Source organism: Volvox carteri (genome assembly GCF_000143455.1).
Source record: "Volvox carteri f. nagariensis unplaced genomic scaffold VOLCAscaffold_36, whole genome shotgun sequence".
Lineage (NCBI taxonomy): Eukaryota > Viridiplantae > Chlorophyta > Chlorophyceae > Chlamydomonadales > Volvocaceae > Volvox > Volvox carteri.
This window is the reverse complement of record NW_003307579.1, coordinates 469,916-496,323: the sequence shown is the minus strand read 5'-3', so window position 1 is coordinate 496,323 and position 26,408 is coordinate 469,916. Positions and strand designations below refer to the sequence as shown.

The 26,408-nt window shown below is 58.5% G+C and overlaps 4 protein-coding genes across 4 annotated transcripts; 3 read left to right on the top strand and 1 right to left on the bottom strand.

The window, feature by feature from the left end:
* Positions 1–1,901: 1,901 nt before the first annotated feature.
* Positions 1,902–3,410, bottom strand: VOLCADRAFT_42633 (uncharacterized protein; the record flags this gene model as incomplete). Its single annotated transcript, XM_002953381.1, has 3 exons — positions 1,902–1,996; positions 2,180–2,750; positions 3,018–3,410. Coding segments are annotated over 3 exons (1,059 nt in total), but the record flags the coding sequence as incomplete, so codon positions are not given.
* Positions 3,411–13,492: 10,082 nt separating this feature from the next.
* VOLCADRAFT_105953 (uncharacterized protein) lies at positions 13,493–16,157 on the top strand (the record flags this gene model as incomplete). The annotated part of the gene is made up of 5 exons (XM_002953479.1): positions 13,493–13,506; positions 14,060–14,402; positions 14,673–14,825; positions 15,347–15,435; positions 16,080–16,157. Exons 2-5 carry the CDS (start codon positions 14,114–14,116, stop codon positions 16,155–16,157), a joined length of 609 nt encoding a protein of 202 aa, XP_002953525.1. The 5' UTR covers positions 13,493–13,506; positions 14,060–14,113.
* A 1,878-nt stretch (positions 16,158–18,035) lies between these two features.
* Positions 18,036–19,912, top strand: cycb1 (B type mitotic cyclin; the record flags this gene model as incomplete). Its single annotated transcript, XM_002953478.1, has 6 exons — positions 18,036–18,160; positions 18,234–18,303; positions 18,370–18,753; positions 18,823–18,891; positions 19,022–19,108; positions 19,358–19,912. 6 exons carry the CDS (start codon positions 18,036–18,038, stop codon positions 19,910–19,912), a joined length of 1,290 nt encoding a protein of 429 aa, XP_002953524.1.
* A 2,273-nt stretch (positions 19,913–22,185) lies between these two features.
* VOLCADRAFT_94220 (uncharacterized protein) lies at positions 22,186–26,315 on the top strand (the record flags this gene model as incomplete). Its single annotated transcript, XM_002953477.1, has 5 exons — positions 22,186–22,733; positions 23,942–24,053; positions 24,914–25,033; positions 25,270–25,419; positions 26,178–26,315. The coding sequence occupies 5 exons, from the start codon at positions 22,186–22,188 to the stop codon at positions 26,313–26,315; spliced, it is 1,068 nt and encodes a 355-aa protein (XP_002953523.1).
* Between the last annotated feature and the right edge of the window lie 93 nt (positions 26,316–26,408).

Below are 26,408 nucleotides of genomic sequence, written 5' to 3'. Positions count from 1 at the left end.
GCCGCCCAGGTGCGTGCGAACACCCCACAGGCAGCCTGCGAGAAAACCTATTTTATTTGAGGGGCAGGGGCGTAAGGAGACGGGCCGCAACGGAGGCGAGCGTTCCTTCACACTCGCAATTAAAAGCTACATATTTTGGTTTCTCCGGGGCCCCGGGTTAATATCGGCTGCGAACCGAAAATGCAATTATTAAACGCATCGAGGAATGCCTGCTTTGTTACATGCTACGGTGTTTGCTGGTTTATAGGGGGGATGATGATATGTCGTTAGCAGAGACCGGCGGCAGTCTGGGGCGGTCCGGACCTCTGCCCGCATCTTTCTATATATATGTGTGTGCTGGGGGGTGCCGAGTCACTTGATATCCGGTATGGCCCGCCTTTTTCATTCGTTGATCAGCCGCAAGGAAACATGCCAAGTGTGCATCGCTGCTAACCATTTAACCAACCATCCTGTATTAACTGGTATAACCGTCAACCTTATGGGTGACCACTTCTGGACCCTTAATCAAACAACTGACAACGACCTGGTAACGGCCAAGTTAGTTCCTTGTCATCTGCAAGGGCAACAGACTCCTCAGTTCTGCACGAGCCGTCGCCTGTTGCTGTACACATAGCAGCAGCGCGCCTAGCGCTCCAAAGCGCAGCGACAACGGGCCGAGAGAGTGAGGCCCCGAGAGAGTGAGGAGCATTCAAAGGTTTAGAACCGTTTCAAGGATTAAAAGCTACGAAGACATGTCGAGTAAATAGGAACAGTGGGAGACCCCAACTGAATCACCAATACCTCCGGAAAGCTCTGAAGCTTGCACAAACCCGAAAACAGGGCTTCCACACCCACCCACAGAAGCACACCCTACAACATCATAGACACACAAGCATAGGAAATGAAGTAGCCCACTCCAACGCATAACACCTACATGCGGTCTAGCAATGGTACAAAACGCCCAACGAGGCATGCGAGCTAGCATATATACCCTATATACCCTAACGCATACTTTATTATAATTCGACGGCTCTCCACCACCTCTCACCCCACCACCCCGTCCTGGCTGTCCGCTGTGCCCTAGCCAGCTCTGCTGCCGTATGGCCAACTAGCTCACCCCCCTAACTACCAACCTACACACCAAACAGCTCTGCTAAGCTACTACCCGGCCTCCCAACGCCAACTCAGTGCTACAACAGCGCACCAGATGCACTTGTTTTACAGGGCTCCCCCTTCCCCAGGTCCGGACAGGAAAGCACCAGTCCTAAACGCAAATCCAGCATTGCCTCCCTCCCAGCACCACCCCCCACCCCACCTCCCCACCCCCCACCCCATCACAACCACATGCAGACGTGTGCGCCCTTCTACAGGCGGCGGCTCCACGTTCCGTTATTAGCCCGGATTGGCGACTGCAGGCCACACCGCTCGGAATGGTCCAAACAGCCTCGGCGGCTCAGTCCTTCACTCGTCGTGAACCCCACCGCAATGCCCCCCTCCTCCTCCTCCTCCGTCACTTTCAAACCGAACGTGTCTTGTCCTTGAGGTGAACTGAGGCAACTTGTGTAGCAGCTGGCAGGGAGAGACGCGCCTCTCTCTTTCTCGTACACGCATACGCACATCCCTCCCACCCTAACGGCATATGCTGTTGTAAACCTAGGAGGCGGCAGGCGTAGGGGCGCTGAGCGGCCGCGTGACAGGACGTGCACCAGGTGGTGCCCGCGGGAGGTGGGACAAAGAACGCACTCACCTGTTTGCGGCTGCGGCTGCCGGGGCCTGCTAGCAGCAGAACGAACCCCTCCGCTGTGCGGCATCTGTCTGTTCGTCTGTCCGTCCGTCAGCCCGTCAGCCCGTGAATACACACACCTCCACATACCTCCCGTTTCCCGTTTCCCCCCCCCCCCACCCGCGAGTGCACCTCAGTGCAGCGTGAAGAGCTTTATAAGGCCCACAGAGTTGGCCGCCAGTAGCAAGTTACTGCGCCGGCTCCAGCACACGCTAGAAACAAATTGCCCCGACCCTGACGCCGAACCCCCATTCCCTGGAGCACCCAACCCGCCACTGTCCGTCCCTGCTGCTGCCCCTAGCACCGCCGCCGCCGATCCAACTCCGCCGGCCGCCGCCAAGGCCGCCATCGCGCCATCCACTCCTCCTCCTCCCCCTCCACGGTCATTTCCCCCTCCGCCGCCACCGCAGGCAGAACCCACGCAGCCTATGCCAACGCTGGCAGCGTCTGGCGAGGAGAAGTCGTAAGATGTCACCGGCATTGGCAGACTCTGGTAGTAGCAAAACACGCGGTTGTTTTCGGAGCCGCAGGAGATGTAGCCATCCGCCGATACGGACAGCCCGGTGAAGTTGCGCTCGTTGGCATGGCCCCGAAACACCTGCACACAGCTCCCCGCAGCGGCATCTACAGGGCCTGGAGCCGCCGATGCCGCCGGTACGCCCGCTCCCAAGCGATCTAGTTGCCACAGCCGTAACGTGTTATCTGTGGACGCTGATACGAGCTGTGTGGGCGATAGGAAGCGCACGTACGACACGGCGCGCGTGTGGCCCGGTAGGATGTGCAGCGCGCGTGACGTGTTGCGAATGTCGTACAGAAAGATGCGGTAGTTGGCGCAGCCTGCCGCCAGCAGGTGCGGGCTAGTGGGGCTGAACTGCACACTGCAGACGTTGGCGCGCAGGTCAATGGTGGTGGTGGATGTCTCCTGCTGAATCGACCATAGCTTGATTAGGCCATCATCACCGCCGCTGAGCAGGCGCGCGGGGTCGGCCTGCGTGTGTGTATATATGTATGTATGTATGTATGTATGTAAGTATATATGTATCTTAATAATCTGAGCCGTATATGTGTGTTTGTCGGGCGGGGAGGGGGGCTGGCTGGGTGCGAGCATGGAGGCCGTCGCGGCACCCACCCCTGTGTTCGGTCTTGTGTGTGTGTGTGTGTGTATTTCCCTTTCCACCTGCCCCGGCCCCCTTGCATCACACCACACCACGCCTGCCCACGCCACCAGCGCCACCACCACCCGCCAGCTCCCCACCTGCGAAAAGTCGATGCTCCACACCCTCTTCCGGTGCTCCTCGAACTGCATCAACTCCGAGTTCGTGTTGGCGTCCCACAGCTGCACCACCCCCTCGTAGTCCGCAGAGGCCAGGTGGCCCTTGATGTAGCCGCTCCAGGTTACGGAGCTCAGCCGGGAGCGCGAGGAGATCTCCAGGACCGGGTAGTGGGCGCCGATGTGGGAGCGGAGGACCGCCTCGCGTTCGTAAATCTTGATGCGCTTGCTGACACCCGCCACGGCGAAGAACTCGTCATCCCGGTCAAACGCCGCACCCGCCACCATTGAGCTGCTGGTGGGGGGGTCGCCGTAGCGCAGACTAGCGACCGGAGTCAGCGTGGTGAAGGTGGCGAACGCGGCCAAGTCCTCAGCGAAGCGGAGCAACGGCTCCGGCAGACCGCCGGCGTCAGCGTGGCGGCGGGCGGCCGCCGCCGCCGCTGCTGCGGCTGCGGCAGTGGGGCCGCCACCATTACGGAGACTGCCGGCCTGCGCTGACGGCTGCTCCAAGGATACGGAAGCTGGTGGCGTACGGCACCGTTCAAAGAACACTCCCTCCAGCTGTTCGTACTTTTGCGCGATGCGACACCATTTGCTCTGAGCAGCCTGGTGCTGCACACACCACGCAGCGCTGTGCGGGAGCGTCAGAACCGTCGCCGCAGCAGCAGTAGCAGCACTGGCAGCGGCGGCGGCGGCGGCGGCGGCTGCCTGCCGCGGCCCCTCCTCGCCACCACCCGCAGCGTCCATACCACCGGGCACAGCTTCCCCGGCCTCGCCGTCAGGGGCAGCGGGTTGCTGCGGCACCTGCGCGTGCGGGGCCGGCGGCGGCGGCGGCGGCATGGTGGAGGGCGCCGTGCCGCTCCCGCTGCCACTGCCACTGCCGCCCCCGGCGACAGGGTTTGCAGGTGGTGCCGTGTTGGCGGCCGCGGCGGCAGCCCCTCCGTTTCCCCCTGACCCCGGCCCCCGCTGGCGCTTCACCGACCTCGTCTGATGCAGGTACATGAGGTAGTGTTCCACCAGCTGGGCGTCTGAGGATAGCAACGACAGCTCCGCATCCACCTGCGTGTTTGTGTGTGTGGGAGATGTGTGCGTGTGTGGGAAATGCGATGAGCAGGTGCGCCCGTTGGGTGCCTGTGCGTGTGCGCACACGGCCTACGGCACACCATCGGGGGCCATCAATCACACGGCGATCCATCCCATCCGCGGCGGGGGTCCCCACGAGCGGCCGCGGACACGCCCTGCTTGGTGACGACTTAGGCGCCCGGAGGGACCGCACCTCCAGTTCCCCCATCAGCCCGCCCTTGCATCTCCCCCCCCCCCCACCACCACCACCTGGGGGCTCAGGCGCAGGCGGCACCTCCAAGTATAAGGACCAGCACCAGCCCCCACGGGCCCACACGGGGGGCCCCCCCCTACCTGCGACAGCTCCTCAAGCTTCCTCTTCCGCAGCATGTGCAGAAACTCCGACAGCACCGCGTTGTCCACCCGAAGAGCGGCGGAACCAGAGGGGCCGGCGGCGGCAGCGGCCCCGGAGGAAGCATGCAGCGCCGCCGCCGCCGCCGCCGCCACTGCGCCGGATGTGACCTGCGCTCCGGCCGCCCTCCCCTCCGTCGCGACGACACTCCCAGCCGCCAGGCGGTGGACCGGGTGGTGCTGCGGGTGCAGCAGCTGCTGGTTTGCTCCGCTGCCTGCTGCAGCCCTAGCACTACCGCCGCCGCCGCCGCCGCCGCCAGCACCCCCGGCCGCTGCTGCCGCTGCCCGGTGGTGCACCTGCGCTGCAGGTTGCCGATTGTGGTTCGTCTGGCGGTCATGGTTGTGGTTACTGTGGTGGTGGTGGTAGTGTCGGTCATGCGCATGGACCTGGCGTTGCGGCTGTTCCCGTCCATTGCTGTCAACACAGGCACCGGCAGTGGCTGCAGCCGCCCCCGCAGGTCTCTTCTGTGCCTTCTGTCTCAGTGACGCGCATGTGGCCCGGAACATGGCGCTGCCCAGCAGCTCCCGCAGTGTGGGGCGACAGGAGGGGTCTGGGTGCAGCAGGGCCAGGGCGAAGGCCGCCTCCTTGGGCTGCTGCCGGAGGAAGGAAGGCGGTAACAAGCGCTGCCGGGCATCCTGATGCACACATACATACACACATACATACACACACATATACAGGAGGGAGGGAGGGAGAGCGGGAGGGCGGCACGATTGTCTTCAACTCTCAACGGCAACTTTGGAGTTACTTATTGTGACTGCAGATGCATCGCCCCCCAGCCAGCTAGCCAAACAGACAGGGGGAAGGAAGGGCGGCGGGGGGGGTTACCAATAATGCACGTGGCGGAGAACCAACCCCCACCCTCCCCCCGGCAGGTCGAGTCGCGAGCGGGCGGGACTGCTGTGCGCCGGGCAGCTGGTGCGCCGGGTTCCGGGTTCCAGGCGGAGTCCATAGGGACGACCCGCTGGGTGCCCATAGTGACAACGTCGAGTGAAGGGCTGCTCGCTCCCGGGAGCTACTGACCCGGGCTAGCGTGCATAGCCACCAAGGCGCGAAAGCAGGAGGCCAAAAGGCAGGGGGGCGGGGGCGGGGACTCGGGGGGGGGAAAAGGGGATATGCAAGCGAGCACGCATACCGCGGCGAGGATAGGGACGAAGCAGCGCAAAGCGAACCGCAGTAGCAGTGAACCAGCACCGTCACCATCACCATCAGCTGCAGCAGCAGCAGTAGCAGGCAAGCGCACGCACCCGCAGCAGCGCCGCTCGCTCTCGTCCGGTACACACGTAAAAGAGATCAAAGAACAGCAAACCCAGTGAGAACATGTCCGAGGCCGGCGTGGCTGGATGGCCCAGGGCTTCCTCCGGGCTGCAGTACAGCGCATCCTCATCGTCACCCGAGCTCCCCGTAGCTGTAGCTGTAGCTGCAGCTGCCGGAGACACCGGCACGGGCAGCAGCGGCCGCACGGCGGCGTCCACCGTCCCAGCAGCAGCGATTGCCAGCCCCGCCGGCGCCGACACAGCTGCCAGGCCATTCAGTGGCAAGGTCGCCGCAGCAGGTGGCGGCGGCGTTAGGGACCTATTTACCGCCGCCGTCGCCGCTGCGACTCCTGGGGGTGCTTGACCCTGCCCCGCTTGAAGCTCCCCGCCAGCAACAGCACCGCCGCAGCCGTCTCTCCCGTAAGAAGCCGTAACAGACGCCGGGCGGTCCTCCTCCGCTCCACGCGGCTGCCCAGCCGAGCGCCTCCGCCGCCTCTTGCGCCTCTCTCCGCCTCCGCCGCTGCCTTCACTCCTTCCGCAGCCTCCGCCTCCGCCGTTGCATTTCACCGCGCCCGTGGATCCTCCTGTCGCTGCCGCCGCTGCCGCCGAAGGCGGCGGCAGCAGTGGCGACTGCGGCGGTGCAAACGCCACGCGGCCATTGCTGTACAGCATTAACTTGGAGGGCCTCAGGCCGCAGGCCCGCCAGCCACCCGCCGCCGCCTGGAAGCTATCCAACAGCAGCAGCACCTCACAGAAAATCCAGAAGCTCTCCTTGGGCTGTATGCAGCGAGTGGACCGCCGTAGCCACTTCAGCAAGTTCACCTTACTGGCGCCGTGACCCCCTCCGCAGCCGCCGCCACCGCCACCGGCGACCCCAGCCGCAGCGTGGGGCTGCTGCGCGTTGTGCGGGTGGACCGACGGAAGCTGCGCAGCGGTCGCGGGACTCAGGGCTGTAGCAGCCACCACCGCTGCCGCCACCGCTGCAGCGGCTTCGCTTCCGGGACCTTCCGCCGGAGCACAGCCTGGTAGCGCAGCTGCACCACCTGCGTGGAGCCCTGAATCCGCCGTAGGGCCTCCAACTTCCCGCAGCTGCACTACCTGCGCCTGCGCGACGTGCCCAGGGAACACGGGTCGGCAAGAGGAAGAGGAAGAGAGACGACCGGGGAGGATGCGGCCTTACCACGCCACGTTAGGTCACAGCACCACAAAACGCCATCCCCCAGGGTCCACCAATCAAAATGCGTTGGGACAAGAGGGAGGAGCTGCCTAACACACTGCTAGGAGCTGCCTAACACACCTAAAAGATGTGTCTCCTTCCGCCCTGACTCTCCAACCGCTCGCGCAACGCAGCCCCAGACCCATTCATCGTCCGTCCGCAGTAACGCAAACGAAGCTCTTTCATCACTTTCCTGCCCGCTCTCCTCCCCCAACAGTAAGCCCGCTCACGTGGCATGACGCAACGTGGCAACATCCCCGCCACGCAACCGTCAATATCACCGCCCACCCCACCTGCCCCTTCTCCCCAGCCATCGGCCCCGGCAGCCGCAAAGCCGCTCTCTGCAATTGCCGCGCGCCGCCGGGCAGCACAGCCGCCTCAGTACGGCCGGCCGCTGTCGTACTCGCCGCCAGCGCCGCCGCGCGCATCATGTCTCTCGCTACCTCCGGCGGCAGGCCCAGGCTCCCGCCCAGGTCCATACCCAGACTCAGCAGTGGTACGTCCCGAGCCAGTTGTAGCCCCGAGCCGCCTGGCGCGGCCGGTGCCGGAGACCCGCATGAAGCAGGGCCAAGCCCCGCAGCGATGCCGGGGTGAATCAGGGCCGCGCCGCGTCCGCCCGGTGCTGCGCCCGTGGCTGCTTCTGCTTCGACTTGTTGTTGTTGTTGTTGTGGTGGTGGTGGTGGTGGTGGTGGCCGTAGTGGTGCGGCTGTTGCGGGTGCTGTTGGGTCCTGCGGGAATTGTTAGCCGGAGTGAGCACGTGGCCGGTCTGTGTGGGTGCGTGTGTGTTGGAGCCCAGTGAGAGAGAGCCTTCACAGCGCTCACCCGGTTGCTCGGGATGAAGAAGGGCGAGATGAGACAGACATGACGTGCCAACAATGCCAACGATGGGCGGGGTTTGTGTTTCGCCTATTTTATGCGAGTGAGTGAGTGCGCTGCCTGTCTGACTCAAGACCCCCAACAGAATAAAACTGGAAGTTGGAAACTCCTGATCTAGTCACGCAATGCAATTCAATGCGATGCAAGTACCCTTATCGTACGGTGCTCACATGCCTCGTTTTAACGCTACAGACAGTGCGGGGCAGAATGCGCTGCCGACCGGCAAGCCCTCCGAAAGCCCTCCCCCGGCCCGGACTGATCCCCTTGGCTGGTAAATGACTCATTGACTGAGTGACGGATGCTCCCCCCATTGCCCTGCACTCACCTCCAGTACGGCAGCCGGCTGTACGGCTGCCGCGTGGTGATAGCGCTTCATGACGTGCATCCAGATGTTCTGGACCTCCTTCCGCGTGACGGGCTTCACCTGCAGGAGCGCGCAGTATCCAGCGGGTGACATACGGACATACCACACACGCCCCTAAACAGGCGCCGCCGTCTTCCTTGAGTGCCCTGCAAATTGCGCTGCTGCCGGTCAGAGGTGCGCGCTGTCGTCCCGTCCCAGACCTTCCTCACTCCCTGTCATGTCTGTACACGCCTCCATATACACACAACATGCACACGCACCAGCTCCATCACGTCATTAGGTCGGTAGTTTCCCCCCCCCCGGCAGCCCCGGCCCCCTCCCCCCGGCAGCCCCGGCCCCCTCCCTCCTATTCGCACCAGGTACTCGTCCGCACTGCCCAGCAGGGCCGCACACATGGTCTCCTGAGCCTCGCTGGCGGACATCACTGCAGCGGGAAGGAGGAAGGGGAGGGGAATTAAAAGCAGCAAGAAGCAAAGAGTCACATGCAACTTGCTGACTCCCAAAAAGCACCAACGTTGCAGAGAGATGTAGAGGAGAGGGGAGAGGTGGCAGGAAAGGAAAGAGGACATGCATACACACGAATCCGGACCTGTCCACGCGGACGCCAAGACACCGGGACGCTACTGCCCGGGAGGGGAGCTGACGGCACCCCGTTGGGCTGGGGTCGGAGGCGGTAGGGAGGAGGCGCCACCCTGGTGTTTCGGACGCTGGATATGGAGGGGCGGTAGGGAGGGAGACTGCGGTTCTTTACCGACGGGGCGCACCGCGGGATGCGGGCCCCCGAACCGAGGCGGGAGGGCAGGGAGTGAGGGGGTGGGCGGATGGGGGATGCTGCCATCGGTCTTGTCCGCAGTGTAGAAGCAGCAGGAGCAGCAGCAGGAGCAGCAGCAGCAGCGGGACCGGCGGAAGCTTATCCCCTTGCGGTGCGTGAGTCAGCGGACCGGAGGGAAGCCACTCCCCCACAAGGCCCGCGAGGGCCAATTCGAGGGCCAAGCGGCCTCAGACTCGGGCAAGAAATTATGGGTAGCTCAGTGCTTGGATACGCTCCTCCAGACGCATCCCCTTCGAAACATGGGCTTCACCCGTTGTGAAACCCCACGTGGGCGGATCACGTCTGTCAGTTTGGGTATACTCACTGATGACAGGTACATTATACAAGTGCTGGTGGCTTCGCACGAACCGAAGAAGCTCCAGGCCTCCCACGTCCGGCATCATTACGTCCTGAGGGTAGTGAAGTGTGTAGGATTTAATGTTATGTTATCCCTGTTGCGATGACGCTAGTAATCCGTGCAGGAAGGTTCATCACAATGCGACATGATGCCCCCGAACCAAGGGACCATTGCTTCCTCACCGTAAGGATAAGCTGAAAAGCTCCAGGCCCAGCTTTAGACAGAACTTCAAGCGCCTGTTTGCCGCTCTCCGCGATTGTCACTGGGGTAAAATGTCGGTGTTTGGTATGACATCATGTGTGGCCAACAGTTTGTCAGCCAACGGGTGCACCCCCACCTTTGTATTTGCAAGTTCTTAATAAGTTGCCAACTACCAATCGCGTAAGCCGCTCATCGTCCACGAGTAAAACGTGGATATCGCTGGGGTTCACTGCACTAAGAAGCGGTCCACTTGCTGCCTCTCCGGCAGGTGCCATGGATGCTGCCATCTTACAGAACAGTTTTCTAGAAACTGAGTTCTAATGTCAGCACATACTCTTCCTCGTCACCACGAAAATTTCGTGGTTGGCCCAAAGCCAACCTGATATACATCCTTAACAAGCTGTAAAAATCCGTAGCAGATAAAATGGAAAAATGAACAATGCACAACAAAATATTTCAAGGACCATCCAAATGCCACAGTTATCACATAACGACTTCACGTACAATAGCACCGACAGACAATACCTTATACGCCTGCAACACGGCCCCTTAAAGCTTGCCATTCGTGTACGCCTGAATATACTCCCCAGCAAAGAGCAGCAAGTCAGCCACAAGTATCAATCCGACCAGCTTGAGCGCGCCATCAACGCTGCCCAGACCCTTGTTTTGCTCCTGCTGCACCTCCGTCCAGCCAATAGCCTCGCTAAGGCCGCCAATGCCCGCATAGCGAATATCGACATCTCCGACTGTCGGAACTTCCCCTGCAGGAGCGAAGACATACATATTTGTACGGGAGCGGATGTCGCAGCAGCAGGGAAGAGCCAAAAGCAAACACCTGTAACTCATCGCTAGGAAGCGGAGCCTCAAATAAATTATGTCTGTAACCTGTTTCTGGCCGGCAACTCGTGAAGGAATATGGGTCATCTAGGTAACACTTTCCGCGTAACCTGGGCACCACGCGTGCTGCCTTGTGGGGACGAAGAGGGCGGGTGGACCTTCGGCAATTTTGCTCCATCTACTACTGCAAGCTCCTATATGAAACGCTTGTGCGGATCTCAACATTAAAGCAAACCGCTTGTGGACCACACCGCGTGGCAACCCGGCCCACCTTTCTTGCAGCTGTCGAACCCGCCGTTGACCCATGCCAGCGTGTCGTAGCCCGCCAGGCTGAGCTGCTCGCACGCAGCAAGGGAACGCAGGCCTTTCTGGCAGCCCACCAGCAGCCGCGCGGTCTTGGGCACCTTGGCCTGGAACGGATTATACCGAGGGGACATGAATTAAGTAAAAAGAAGCTCCGGCAGATGGAAGCCGATTGGACGGTGGAAATAACATCTGTGACTTTGAAAGATTGATGAAAGCGCATCCGGCCCAGCACGGCGACGGCATACACTAGGCAGTAGGTCGCCGGTTCAACGGGCATCGGGCGGCTCGCGTGCAACGTGGCATCAGCTCAGTCATATAAGCCCATTGGCGGCTAACAGAGCGCGTAAGGGACGGCGTTATATACCTAGGGAGGAGCGAGTATGCCCCTGCTGCGGCACTGATAGCCATATCGAGGATGAGAAGCACATTTTGCTGGATTGTCCGGTGGACGACAAAATCAGATCTGATATGGATTTCCCACGCTTCGAGCACATGAAGGACGCTATGAAGTGGGAGCCTGAACGCCTGGCAAGAATGCTGGAACGTATATGGTCCCACCGCAACTCTATCGTTCCCTTTGGTCGTTAGTATCCTTCATCACTTGTTTCGTTTGAAGTGCGAGGTAGGATGGTGCTTATAGGCGATCTGGCAGCCCTTGCGCCCTCGGCTCGTATTAGGGTGGTTTGCAGGTACGGGGAACGCACCCACGACCACGTAACAACAACAACAACAACAATAACAACAATAACAACAAAAATAAGCCCACAACACCCCAGCCCCTGTAGAACCAACATCCCCCCACGTCCTAAGTGAAATCGGTGTCAGTCGGCCATCCTAAACAACAACCCTGGGCCTGCGAAACTGCGAAACCCTGGGCCTGAGAGCTGCCGGTCAGGTCCCCGGGCCCGGCTCTAAATGCTGGGTCAAACATGGCAGACAGTTACGCGACAAGGAAACGACGCACCCAACACCGCAACCCAAGTCCACGGAACTCCTCGTGTATCCAGGCCGGCCGCTTAATAGTACAATCCCCGCGCCACCGACCCGTACCATAGCCCCTCACACGGCGCCCCTCTTTGCCCACCTGCACCACCTCCATGAACTTGGGGTTGGGCATCATGTGGGTGCCGCCAAGCCACCAGCCGCCCATGCCGAATGCCGACATGCGCTTGATCATAGAGGACAGGCTCATCGACTCATCTTCCACGAAGAGGGGCACCTGGGCGAGCAATCAGGACAAACAGATAAGGGATGAGGTGCCAGGGCGGAGTTGCCGGGTGATGGACAGCTACATGTGACAAACACACACACACACACACAGAGGATGAAACCTACTGCAGCAGCTTAATTTATATGGGTATGTGAGTGAGTGAAGCCGGGGGCTCAATTAGCGCACTCCTGGGGCTCGGACGGGTGGGCGGCGTGCAGAGCCCCTTCGGCTTCAAATCACCCAACAGCAGGCCCGACGGACTTGACCCATGATAGGGCAGAGCTATTTCTATTCACTTGCAACACGTGGATCATCCACTCCGTAAAGGATAAGGAAGTTCCGCCGTACGGAACTCAGATGTTAATGTTGCCTCACAGGGCCCCACAGCGACTCATTTATCTCCCTTACTGGCCGCAAACGCCATCCACCTCGGCTTATGGACGACTCCACGTAAAACCCATTTGCCGTAGGCCTTTGTAGACCACATGCCAATGCTCCCCAGCCCAGCCGCGTTAAGCCAACTGGCCACCTATCCTGGTGCCAGCTGCCTGATGTAAGGACTAGGCAAACCACACAAAACCAGATAACCCCTCCCGTCCCGTCCCCTTCCCCCCTCACACACGGCTACTCAACAGCACAACGCAACGCAATCTTATCCCAAGACGCCCCGCAACCCAGCGGATGCCGCTCTAACACCAGAGCATTCGCCCGGCCAGGTCGGGGTCCAGGTTGGTGAAGGTCTCCTATCCACAGGCCCATGCATGCAATTCCCAGCCCTCGTTCCCGTCAGCGGCCCCACATCTCACCTCAATGGCTCCTTGGATGCGAGCTTTCTGCGCCTCGGTGGGCGGCCTCACGTCCAGTAGCAGCCAGCCGTCCGCCAGGTACTGCCGAATGTCGGACCCGGACAGGTTGCGAACCTGCAGCGCGGATAGGGCTAGGTGAGGCTTGTATGGGGCGGCTTTTGGAAAGGTCGACATGTGTGGGCGGTTGTCAAAACGGCAATGTAAGGAAACAGCCCCTGCTATGTAACCGTGCGTCCTGAGGTAGGGCAACAAAGGTTCTGCTACGACCCAGTTCACGGGAGAACATGACTCGTAACCCCAGATGCACTCGCAAGATCCCAAACGACCCACCTTTCCCTCGGTGACCTGCGCATCCCAGCGCTGCTCATCCTGGCCTTCGGTGATCTGCTGCTGCTGCTGAGGCTGCGCGCGGACCCGCAACGCCCGTGAAGGCAATGCGGAACTGAAGGCAGCTGGCCGGCGCCCGCTGGGCCCTACAACTGAAGCCCCTGGCACATCTACGGCCCGGCGTGGGCCGGGCAGCACCTGGGTCTGGCTGCGCATGACTTTCACTGCGGCGCTCATCTTGCCCGTTCTCGTGTCGATATAAATCTAGGTGCCTGTGTCCACGTCCCAAGAGACACGGGGGTGTGGGCGAGCATATTAACTTATGAATAGTATGTTCGCTCATCGCAGGGAACCGTAAGGACGCTGGCGTGCAACACCCAGGAGATTAAGGCCGGACGGGGCCGGCTGGGCCATGTACTTCGCAAACAGGAGGCAAGCTGTTTGCGAACAACGCAAAGCACAACGCATAGCACACGCTATCAGCTGCTATGGCTGGGGATTCATCAAGGGTTTTCTGATCTAGGTTCGGGCAGATGCACAGCATCCTGTGCACAGGCGTCCTGAATGTTCCGACACGACGATTCCGAAAACGATATGGACCACGTCCATGCAAGACAGGGATATCTATTTTATGATTAGCTGTTTAAAATATGGGAAAATCTTACCCTTAAGTGAAGGCAATTGAAAGATCAGTATACCTAGCTTGATCGTGTATCAGATGCAGCGGATGTACTTGTGTGGTCCTGGCAAACCCAATAGAAGTCTCGCCACTTCTTATTATGATTCGAGGGGTTATAAGATTTCAGTGCCTTCGGAGCTGACGTTTTCGGAGCTGGCGTTTCCGAAGCCGAAGTTTCGCAAAGTTCGTTCCCACGATTTTGAATCCAGCGTTCCACAAGCTACATGTCAAGCCAGTGCTTTGAACTGTAGAACGTGTTGAACCACCTGCATCAACGTCACCATGTTTGCTAACACTGACTTATAGCGTTATCCATTGCTCAACAACTTCACAATCAGCATTTGGAGGCTATCGTGGAAGATGTCGGACAAGCTGGACTTGGACCTTGACGTTGCGCACCTCGTCAATGTCGAATCTGAAGTTTTGACAGCTCTGCGGGTTGGCCAGCGGTTAAAGGTCTCGCGTCTTGATGAAGGGGAGGCCCTGTTCCTATGCACAGAGGCTGGTGTTAAGCTCGCACCGTTGCCTGGAGCCTTCTTGGCGGCGAGCTGTGTCAACGCCAAGGTTATCATCCGGGCCATTAAACGGGAGGCTGCAGCTGGGGCCATTCACAAGTTCCAAGTGCGGATGTATCGAGGGGAGGATGCAGGTGGGTTGGACCCAGCGATGTCATAAAACCCTTAACCCATACCTGCGGAAACTCATGGCGACATGTCTTCCATCATTGGGGCTTCGTAGGGCTACACCATTAAAGAGGAACCGGTAGTCCAGGAGACTCACATCCCGTGTCCCGTGATCCTGACTCAACCGTTCCAACATGGCATTTGCAGCCTAACTCCTCGGTGAGTTGAAGGCTCACTGAATTTCTCTTACCTCGACCCGTGGCGTGCATGTCCTGGGTTACCATGGCTTCGAGCAGGCGTTCTAGAAGACGGTTGTGGCAGCGTCGCGGCTGGTGCTGGTGCTGGCACCGCAAGGATGGGCGAAGCGGCTTCTGGAGATGCCCAGGCCGGCAGCACAGCAGACGATGAACAAGATTACAAGCTACGGCGATCGCAGTACCAGGCGCTAGGTGCGTTGCTTTCAGACGCTGTGCATCGTAGGGCAGTTTCCAGAGCATGTGTGTTTTTGGCGCGAGGTGCCAGATTTCCAAAGGGAAGGTTACATGGGATGCCAGCAGGGGAGTTGAAAGGTTGGCTACACATCGTTGTTCAGGTTTTGGAAAAAGCTAGACCCAACAACATAGCGTTGCCGCAATGGTAGATCGGGTTCGCCCAAGTCGTTAAGTATGGACAGGACCAGTATAAACCAACGGTGATGGGAGCTTCGCGAGACGGCTAAGACTTGACGGTATTCCTGGCCGGCAGATAGCATACTGACATGACACAGCCTGGGCCACACTACAGCATCAGCCTATACACCACCCCTGCACCCGAGCAAGTATATATTTGTCTTTGCGCTGCCACAACACACCCTCGCCCAACAGTGGATCTTCAAGATAGCCGCACCCACACTAGAGTCGCCCAGCGCCGCCATGGCTTGTTGCACTCAGCATGACGGCAATTATGACATGTTTTCTTACGATGACCGCAGCGGACAACGAGGAGCTGCGGAATATGCTGGCGGACCCTCATCTGCGGGATCTCCTCACCAGGATCGACACAGCCCCAGACAGAGAGCGGGTGAGTACTCTCCGTCATGCATGTTTTTGCAGGATGGAGATTTCTTTTGCAGGGGTTGTTGAGATCGCACAACGCAGACTGGGAAATGTTGAATGAGCGTACCTAGGGGCAGGTAGGGCACGGTCCTAGGTTTTCGGTCCCTTAGGGCTTCATCTCTTGGGCCACCACTTTATTCAACATCCATCCACGTGTCGCCGTGGACCTGAACTACACGTCTGTGTGTCGAGTTCGCAATGATATAGGCAGCGCACTTTGGTGGCTAGGCAAAGAGCCTGGGCCCCTGGCTCCTGAGTCCTGCGGTGTTGAGCATACCTACTGTCTACGCGGAACACTGGGGCTATTGAAGGGAACGTCGCGTGTGCACACATCCCGTCTACGGCTGCATGCCTTATGGCGGAATGAGATGTTGTGCAACGGTTGTGCTGCGCGTAACGACATGACTCAGCAACCTCACGCGTGTGTGCTGACGTCCCGTGGAGCAGGCCTTGGCGGCGCATCTGGAAACTCCCGGCTTCCAGGGCTTCGTAACCCAGGCAAGTGGACTTGCACACAAGTTGCACGTCATTTGCTAACATGGGCGCCCGCGTACACGCGCTAAAATCTCAATGCCCCTATGCTCGTTTGCATGCATCTGACGCCTTCAGGTGCTCATGAGCTTGGACCCAACAAAGGTGCCAGCCACAGCTGCTACAGCTGCTGCGGTCGCCATGGCAACGCGATAGCACTATGCGGCTGTAGCCGTGGGCTTTGGCCTGGTCTTTGTGTGCTACACTTGACGCGCGGGAAGACAGTGCGGGAACCTATGGGGCCAATGAAGGCATGGGGCTCAGCATCCTGCCATGTGCTGCTGGGATGCTGTATACCTGGTTGGGTTGAAGCATGGGTCTCGGTAGGTGGCAGCCATACCTTGCGGTCAGGAGAAGGCCTCGCGCTGCACTGCGGCCGGCGGCTTTCCCATGGGGACGCGCCAGGTGTGCAAAATGCGGGGGCACGGAGACGATACGCGATGAAGTAGATCTTTGCGCGTCATTGCAGCTGTGTCGCGATGTCATCGTTTGGTAGTGTTTCGATTGGTAAGATGCTGAGCGAGTGGGGTGTGGCAAGCTATCTCGTCTCGTAGCGATGGACTTTCATGGCGTAAGCTTTGAATCGTCAACAAGAGAGAATGCAGTGCTCGAACAGCAGTGAATCTTGTGACCGAAAGTAAGCACTGCCCCGGAGAGTCATGATGGATTTCCTTAGGATGACCATGGGCACGATCACAGAATTCATTACGGACCTTTATAATGACCTGCAGCAGCTTGCTATAGCGTATCGATGTGGGCTCATGTAGATTGCAAACCCACGTAATCCCTGCATTGCAGACTAGCGGGAGTAATGGCATGGGGGACATGCTCGTCGCTACGCGACACTTCTTGTGCGTCGCAACGGTGTCTGTGTATGCGGGCACCATCGCCCCTATGGAGTCCTGTGTGGGCAACGGTATACGAAAACGGTTGACTGCCGCAAATCTGCAGCAAGTTTCCGTTGGTGGAAGAACAGTGAACGACTGAGCTAGACAAACGTAGAGTCGATGGACGTGAAAACGGCTAGGCTTAGGCGAGACCATGGATTGGGTCTGAGGGGTCTGCGGGGCAGTTGCGACAGTCATTAGGTAAGCGTCATCTGCACGGGTCTAGCGTATAATGCCAATCGTAAGGGGCCTCTTCAAGCCTCTCATGGAATTCTGACTCTGTCTTCAAGTGGGTAACGCCTACAACGAAACAAGGACTGCCGGGTATCACACTTTTATCGCCTCCTTGGCACAACCCCTCCGCCGTCATTGTAAGCTGCAGAGGGGCCCCTATTCAGGAATGCCCTGTGCTGGCCGCGTCGTTCATATTCTGCACGAAAGAGCGGCATCGTGCAGCTCAAGTTTCTTGCTACGCCTTCAGGGTCTGTAAAACGGGCCACATGCCAAGGAAGCCGCGTGCAGCAGGGTGGGGTCGAATAGTGAAGTAAAGTGCGCTTTGTTCACGCCACGAGAGGAAACTCCAGTAGTGATCCTCATTCTCCCCCCCAAAAAAAAGAAACGCGATGTTGGCTAGAGAAAGGCTCCGCTGTTTGCATGTAACAATTAGGTAGCCGGCACACAGGCATGCACCCATCGTTAAGCCGCACATCTAAACGTGTGATTCCATTATTTATGGGCACTTTGTGTTAGGAAAATTGTCTCTGCCTAAGCTGTGACCTGGGTCGCATTGTCCTTGAAGGAGCGCACTCTCCAGCGAAAACTCAGCTGGAAATCCTCGTCAGCACCACGGTCCACATGCGACAAATTGAAGCGATACAAAGGGTCAAAATGGTGAGGGGATGAAAATGGAAGTATCGCTGGATCCATCCGTACTAATTCACAAAAAAGACAAAGACAAAAGCTCAATCCGCATGGAGAATTGTACAGTCGTTTGTCCTTTTACACCTACAACATTGAATCAAGAAGTATTAATTGCTTATGCCAGTAGCCTTGTAGCTGCTCTCAGTCCCCCCAATTTTCTCGCGCGCCCGTGGCCGTAGGCCTTCTTGAGCACCGGACTTATTTATTTGTTTGTTATCTCTCCAGAATGGCCATGCGTGCAGCCAACCAGGTTGTTGAGGGCGAGAACGGTGTCCTGCCGAACGCCATGGCCGGGAAGGCTGCCGCTGGTGCCAAGGCTGCCCTGGGTCTTCAGGGCCAAAGCAAACGGCGGTGTGTCATCATGCAAACTTGGTGCTCCTATTATCAATCTTTTGCCTTTGCTGATAGCAACCCCCCTACGTAGAGCGCTGGGTGACTTGTCGAACCAGCAACCTGCCGCTGCTGCTGGCAAGCCGGTTTTGGGCAAGGAGAAGGTGGGTGTCAAAGATGCCTTTGCTATCATTCTTTATGACCTAACTCTTGGGTTCTTCTCCGCGTAGGCTACAGCCCCTGCTCCGGCAGTGGAGGGTGGTGTCAAGACCCGTGCCGCAGCCAAGAGGGCCGACGGAGCTGTTGTCAAGGATGCGCCTATGCCTACTGGTGCCACGCTGCGGCCGGCGCAGCTTGTGCCGCGTACGCGTGCTCAGGCTGCTCAGGCCCAGCGGGTTCAGGGCCCGAGCATGAGCTCTCTTTTGTCGCAGCGCAGCGAGGCGTTTGTCGGGAGCCAGAGCGTCCGGGCTCCTCCACCATCGCCGCTGCCGGATATTGACAGTGGAGATAAGCTCAATCCGCTTATGGCTGCAGACTACGTGAACGACATTTACAACTACTACAAGCGCGTCGAGGCCAAGTACAAGGTTCCCGCCGATTACATGAGCAAGCAGGTAGCTGTTAGATAATAGCTTTATCAAATAGAATACTGCATAATCTTCTTGGTTTTCTCTTTCTCGCAGACGGACATCAACGACAAGATGCGTGCGATTCTCGTCGATTGGCTTGTTGAAGTGCACCTTAAATTTAAGGTGGGGACAGCAGAGAGATATCCTTCAATTTCAAGTTTTCATGCATGTCTGCACTGGCAGCCTAGGCCTTGTCAACGGGTTGCAGCAAGGGGCTTGTCAACCTCACTTCTGAAGCTTCTGTGCATTGCAGCTGATGCCGGAGACGCTATTCTTGACGGTGAACCTGATCGACCGCTTCCTTACGGAAAAGCAGGTCACGCGCAAAAACCTTCAGCTGGTAAGTGCTGTCACACGACTTTACATCCACTTAACGAACACCAGACTAAATCAAGAACATGTTCGTCCATAAAAGTTTGGCAACTGTACTCGTATCGAGGTTGGGCAGATTCAACCCTCGCATTGGTAGGTAGTAAATCGAAATGCATCAAATGTCTATCTATCCATCTATCCAGGATTTGCTCAGGGTTCCGTCGCGCATCCCCCCATCATCCCGTTCGGATATTGCTTCGCCCCTAAACCCCCGCAGGTAGGCGTCACGTCCATGCTGATCGCCTCTAAGTATGAGGAGATCTGGGCCCCCGAGGTCCGCGACTTTGTCTACATCTCCGACCGCGCTTACACGAAGGAGCAAATCTTGGGCATGGAGAAGATCATGCTCAACACTCTAAAGTTCCAGCTGACGCTGCCAACTACCTACAACTTCCTGGCCCGCGACTTGAAGGCTGCCAACATGCACTTTGACAAGGATGTTACAATGCTGTCCAGCTACCTTATTGAGCTGGCCCAGGTGGACGCTGGTATGCTTAAACACTACTACTCCATCATCGCCGTAGCAGCACTGCACGTGGCTATGTGCTCGTATGAGAAGGCGGACACCTATCCGCGTGCGCTCGAGAAGCACTGTGGTTACAGCCTGCAAGAGGTGTTGCCCGTTGCCACTGCCCTCGCGGAGCTTATGCAGAAGGCCCCGACAAGCAGTCTGACTGCGGTCTGGAAGAAGTACAGCTCGTCCAAGTACAACGAGGCTGCGAAGCGTTCCCCGCCGGCCCATCTCCTGCCGCAGCAGCTGCCAGTCGCATGAGCGTTGCAGCACTCATATTCTTAGGCAACATGTCTGGGTATCTTGGGACTTAATTTGGCGCCGCTGCGCCGTTAACGCCACATGGAACCCTTGTGCCACGTGCGTACGCTTGCCCATCTGGCAGCATTGTTGTGTAAAGTCTACGCGCCTTCATTGTCCGTAAGGGTAGAACTGCACCCTCATCGCCAGGCGGCGTGCCTGCGAGCGGTATGTACATATGATTAGCGATTGATTGTCTTCATGAACCGCTCCGGTGCAGCTTAGCTGTCCCTCGAGCAAGCATGCATTTTGCCTAGTCGTCATAGCATGGTGTGTCGCAGATTGGCGTAATTTATTTCAGGACCTGTGGAAGAGTGCATGGCACGTTTGGACGTCAAAACCTGCTTACGTGTGCTCGCATCTTGAGCCAACTTATGACGTGACGTTCCTGACGACGCCAACCTCTGCTGGCCGTATGACGCGGTCGTTCAACTTGTAACCTTTCTGAAAATAGGACCGGAAGAGGTGGATTTCAACCATTTGGACGAATAACCTGGGTAGCTGAGCGACTAATCACTTTTTAGCAGTTGCTTTCGCAATACAGCATGGCCATGTGATTCTGATGTTAATGTCGAACACATGCGTCCTGTACCTTTGTGACAATGGCGATGGTGTTATTCTCCTTCGATGGTTCCGGCACGTCGAAGAGGGCGTTGTGAAGATTAGGATCGAAGGGCTGCCCCGCAGGGTCGTACCGCTCGACCCCGTGCTGCTTGAGGACCTGTTCACGGAATTGCAAACAGCAGTTTCAAATGAAACCGGATTTACAGCCAGGGCATCACCTGGCGAAATTGTCAACCGACGCACCGTATCCCCTGTATACTCTGCTTCCCAATTCAACCGTTCGACCCCTCGCCAGACCGGTAGACCAGGCAAAGGCTTCCCAGGCAAAAACTTTAATACCTTGAGCAATATGCTCTCTGTAGCCCGCACACCCTCCAGCAATCCTGTCAACAGGATGCGTAACTTCTCGGGCGGCAAGCCTCCGTCCTCCTTTAGCGCCTCCGGCGGCACGACACTTGCTGCGCGCTCAAGGTTGTCAGGGACATCGAGCAGCGCTTTGACGAAGCCCTGGGCATAGCAGAGGCATGTGTCTGGGCGAGGGTACCGACGCTACCGTACAACTAGGCGGACTGATCATTTTTGCGGAATGCTGTTGTAACGTTACCAATGCTCCCGGCATCTCATTCGGCCCATACTTCCCGAACTGCGGGACGCCGCCCCACCCCGCCCTATGGGGCCAACCGCTATCGTACCTGGATAGCAAACTTTTTGCTGACGTCCACCTCGCGTGCTGTTCGTGCCCTGAGGTTCTCCATATCAGCCAGTGTGCGTTTGAGGCTATCAGTTAACGACTCGACCTGCACCAGCGGTGCAGAACTCAAACTACTGCGTTCTTGATCGAACCGAATTTCTCGATCGAACCGAATACTTGGACAATAGCAGAACCCGTCCCAACCTGCTGCGTAAGCTTAGCTGCGTGTTCTTCCTTTGCCTTTATCTGGGCTATGAGTTCCTGCGCCGATACGTCAGTTCCGGCCGACGTGTCGGCCGCGCCGTCGTCGCCCTCGACGCTAGGGCCGGGCTTGCCCTCATCCGCCGCAACTCCACTCGCAGCTGAACTTGCTTCCTCTTTAGCCTCCGATGCGTAAAAACGGGTCCACAGGCTGTTCCGCAGGAATAAGGGTCGCCCTACTAGCGCGTTTGCAGACGTTGGGATTGTTTCACTGTTACATTGCCTCAGGAACGAAATTCCTAAACGTCTTAGTGACATGCCGCTCATAATACGGGCGACGGAAGAAAGCGACAGGATGACGGAACTGCCTACAACGATTGGTGAATTACGAGGGATTGGTCGTCATATGGGTCGTCATTAACCACCTCAGAAGGTGGGCGGCGTTCATGCTGTTATCTGTCGGAGGTTGGCGCGTGCGCTGCCGTGTGAGTACGGCTTTTCTCGATCAAACAGGCTGCGTGGCTCAGGCGCACAAGACTCACTATGTACTATTAATCGGCTTATATTTGTGTGCAGCTCAGCACTGGACCTGTGGCCTTGTCTTTGGCATAGTTTCCCGCGTTGCGCTTTTCCACATTTGGCACAGTGTAAGGGCAGAAAGTTCCGGCAGTTTGACTTCCTTAATATCGTGCTATAGGTTACTCCGCGGTACCTGGCGTAGCTCTGAGTTTCCCAACTAACAGCTGTCCTGGGCCGGGGGAACATCCTCGTCGATCAAATGCATCCACCGCAGCAGTGCGTTAGCAACCACCAGCATCACGACCACAGCTGGTATCATCTCTCAGTGGCCCATCAGCAATCGCGGACATGCCTGGCGCGCGCGCAGCGCGGTCGCGGCGCCGGCCGCGCCATGTCAGCTTGGGCCTGGCCTGGCCCACTGTCCTGGCGCGATGGCAGCGCCAAGCAGGGTCAAGATCCTTCAACACGGTCCCCATCGCCCTCATCTTCCGCGAGGGTCCCTCCCCCGCCGCAGCCAGTCACAGCCGGCCAGCGAGGGGAAAGCTTAAACGGCGGAGGAACAGCAGAACCCATTGGCGACACCCACGCTGGCGGCACTGGTACAATCACCGCAACTAACACCAGCGGGAACTCGGGGGATCGGCAGCCCACTGCCACTCAGCCAGCTGCGGGGCCCAACCCGCAGCCCCGCCTGCCACCGCGGCAGCCGCAGCTGCAGGCTTCAGGTGCGGACACAGTGATCACCTTCGCATACGGCGCCAACATGAACTTCCTGACACTAGCCAGGAGGGAGGTTCGAGTGCTCAGGTGAGCAACATGGATCCTTAAAACACACTGCACATGCGATTGGTCGTGAAAAGAGATGAAATGTTATTGGCGTGCAATGCTCTCACGGGGGATTCATTCAGCGCGTGTGTAGGTGGGGTAGGTATATTCGTATGTGAGAAGGCGGGTGCGAGGGCCGCTGCGATACATAGGAGCTTAGGAATCAGGCAGGAGGGTTTTTGCGTGTGGCTTGTTATACGACGGCTGTGAGGCGGAAACCATCTGTGCGCGCTGAGAAGGTGTGTCAGATAGTCCCCCTAGGCCTGGCCTGGAAGCTTCGAGCCAGGCTGTTGGAAACGGAAAGGGGCCGCCAGCTCGGGCTGAGCCCCAACGTAGGGACTGTAGTGTAGCGTCTCGCGCGCTTCACCATGTTGTTCAAGCTTGGAACGCAGCTCGGCTCGGCGCGTGAAAGGGAGGGGAGGGATGAAGGGGCGCTGTGCAAGGTAGGAGGGTAATCACATAACGCAAGCAGCTTGAAGCAGCCGACGACGACATCCAACCCGCAGACTGCAGTAGAAGTCCAACGGGGTGGAGAGAGAGGGGGTGAAGAGGAACCATTGACGAATGAAACAACTACCAGAAATGGGCGATAGTCTAGGGAAAGGCAAATGCGCGGGAGGGGGGATAGCAACAGGCAGTCACGTAGTGCACACATCCCCCTTCCTGCCGTGGGCTGCGCGGGTGACCGGGGCCCCCGAGGGGTCTGCACACCCATTAGACCTTACTCAGGCGGCCCGCCAGCCCCTTTCAGTCACCACCCGCCTAGTGTGGTTGGTGTGGTGCGGTGCAGTTCGGGTGCGAGGCACGTTGTGCCAGGGCTGGGAGGAGGTGGGGAGGGAGCCTCGTTCAGCCCGCGCCTGGCCACAGCTCCAAATCAACTCTGGCCGTTCATGCACACAAGCTTTCTAAAAGGCGGCCACGGCCCTCACGTCCCGGGGCACGTTTGGCGCTGTTTTGGTCGCACCAACCCCAAATCGTTTCACGCACATTTACAAATGTATACTTATGTATGTATGTATGTATGTATATGCGTACATCTGGGGAAGGTGTGAAGGGGGGTTCTTGGCCGGGTCTCAGATTATTTTCCTCACGCCCCCGATCCCCTTCGTCCCCACCAGGTTAACCTTACACACCAACCCAATACACCACCTTAACCCCATACACGCATACACGCATATGCCGCCCCACAGTCGTGACCCGGCCTTCGTGGTAGACCCCTCCATACGGCTGATGTTCAAGCATCAGGGGGGGTATGCGACTCTGGAGAGAGCAGAGGAGGGCGGGAAGACCGCAGAGGGGAAGGTGAGTGGCTGTCCCTGGGTTTCTGTACGTATGTATGTATATTGTGAAGAGGCTTGACGCACGATGGACGTGCGAAGACCCCCTGGGCGAACCCGGGGGGCTCCCCACCCCGGGGTCACCGGGGCCAAGGGGGTCAGGGCGAATGTCGTTACCATTACTGGTTGGGGGCACCGCCCTGTGATGGGGCACCGCCCCGGGTGGCCCGCTCTCGCAGGGACCGGCTTACCCCGGTGATTGCACCAAATGTTTATGCGCTTTAGGTGGTTGGGATGTTGGGAGCTAGAGGTTAATAGGAGCAACGACCGTTAGCGTGCCACACGTACCTACAGGCTTTGTGACTTCAGAGCGGTGTAAGATGAATTACATGTGTTATGGAGAATGCAGTGCGTATGGTGGCTGGAGGGCGAAGTATGGGAGTGAACTGATGGGTTTCAAGGGGCGCCGCATGCGCATGGCCATCATGGCCGCAGTTCCCCCCCTGGCATTAGCTATAGCTTTCCCTCCAAGGTCTGGGAGGCAGGAGGCACGCAGCGCTCCGGCGCTTCACGCTCAAACGGGGCCGGTAGGATGTCGACAATCGCCCCACCGACACCGCCCGTAACATTACCTTTTATAAACTGTTCATGAGCCCCCCGGCTTTGAAGGACTCCTCCGCACCTGTGCGGACACTGTCAAGTATAACTGTGTACTGGGAGGGAGGGGACGTGATGCGGGATTTCCTCTATTGATGTAATGCAGGGAACCGGAGGGATCCTGTGTGTGTCAGGTTGCGTTTGTGCCCTGGTCTGCACACCGGTGCTGCCAGAAGCCTTCACGTGCATACCATACCCGTTCCCCTGCGTTACGCGAGTGCCGTACAGGAGGAGCCTCGCTTCCGGCCGTACGACGGTCGGGTTCACGGTGTGCTGTACCGGGTGACGCGGGCGGACTTTGAGAAGCTCGCCAAGCGGGAGGGTGGCTACATCGTACAGGAGGTGCAGGTGGGAGTTTTATGTCACCTCGCTCCATAATAGCGACTATCCCGTGCTGCCTACGCACATCCTTTCTCCGGGCTGAACCACCACCGCAAGAACCACCACCAGCACAAACGTAGCAGCAGGTCCCTCTATGAAACCTTGCTTCCTAAAGAGCAGCACCCGCGCTGCTGGCACCCGCGCGGCCCCCACCTTCATATGCAACCTGGCGGCGGTGTGGTGGCTCCACGCTACCCCTGCAGGTCCAGACGTACGACGGCTCACAGTACACGGCCCTCGCCTTCGTCTCCAACCCCCTGTTCAAGCTGCCCGCGGAGGTGCTCCCCGCGGAGAAGTACCTGGCTCGAGTGCGGGAGGGGGCCCGGGACAACTACCTGGACCCGGCGTACCAGGTGCGGGGGACGGAGGGAGCGGGGGAGGTGGGGGAGAGTGAAGGGTTTTCGAGGGGCCCTGTCGATGTGTAAAGCTCCAGGGGGTAAAGACGGACCACTGGCGAATGGAGCAGATACCAAAGATAGACGGGTAGTCCAGGAGAAGCTATAAATGCTGCGGAAGGAAAATTTACTGGCGGCGACGTGGCCAGCTCGGGTTGCGAGGCGAATGGACTAGCTGGCAAGTCCAAAGCCCAAAGAAGGCAGAAGGCGGAAAACGCAGAAGAATTACCCAGCCGCCTAGATGGAACAAAGTAAAGTCTTGCAGCAAAAGACAGCAAAAGAAAGAACGGAAGCCGTTGTGGTGATGTGTAAAGCTAAAGGCGGCGAAGAAGGAAGGGTATCGGAAAGGGTTTGGCTGCTGGGGGAAGGGAGGGGTTGTGTTCGCGGAGGACTTGTTGCAGGACTGGTGTCCAGGTGCGTCGCTGATCCCGCGCTCTCCCCCTTCTTCCCCCCTGCGCCCCTTCTCTGCGGGAAGTTGGTCCCCCCGTGATGTGGGTGGCGGGTGGTGCACCCGCGGGGTCGGTCTCGTCCGTCCTGACCTCGGACCTCGGACCTGGGCCCCCCCTTTCCGCCCATCCCTGGGCCCCCGGTGATGTGGACTTTGGACACAGCTGGCGCAGTGCCATAATCGCCCATGACTCCCCCCTAACCTGCCCCGCCCCGCTCCCCCGGCTCCCCCTCCCCCCTTCTCACACACTCGCTCCCAATACCCGAAGGCCTTCCTCTCGGGGATCAGCACTGTGCCCGGGGCGGGTCTGGGCTCCGAGTACTACAACACACCCTCCAAGTACATGGGCTACTCGTTTCTAGTGGTGGTGGCGCTCATTACCCTGGCCTTCTTTTTCCAACATTGAATTGAACATGGTGCTGGTGGTTCTCGTACCTTGAGAACTCGTATCCCGTACCAACCGACCTTCTCATTATTCCGTTAGCTGAGCAAATTTAGT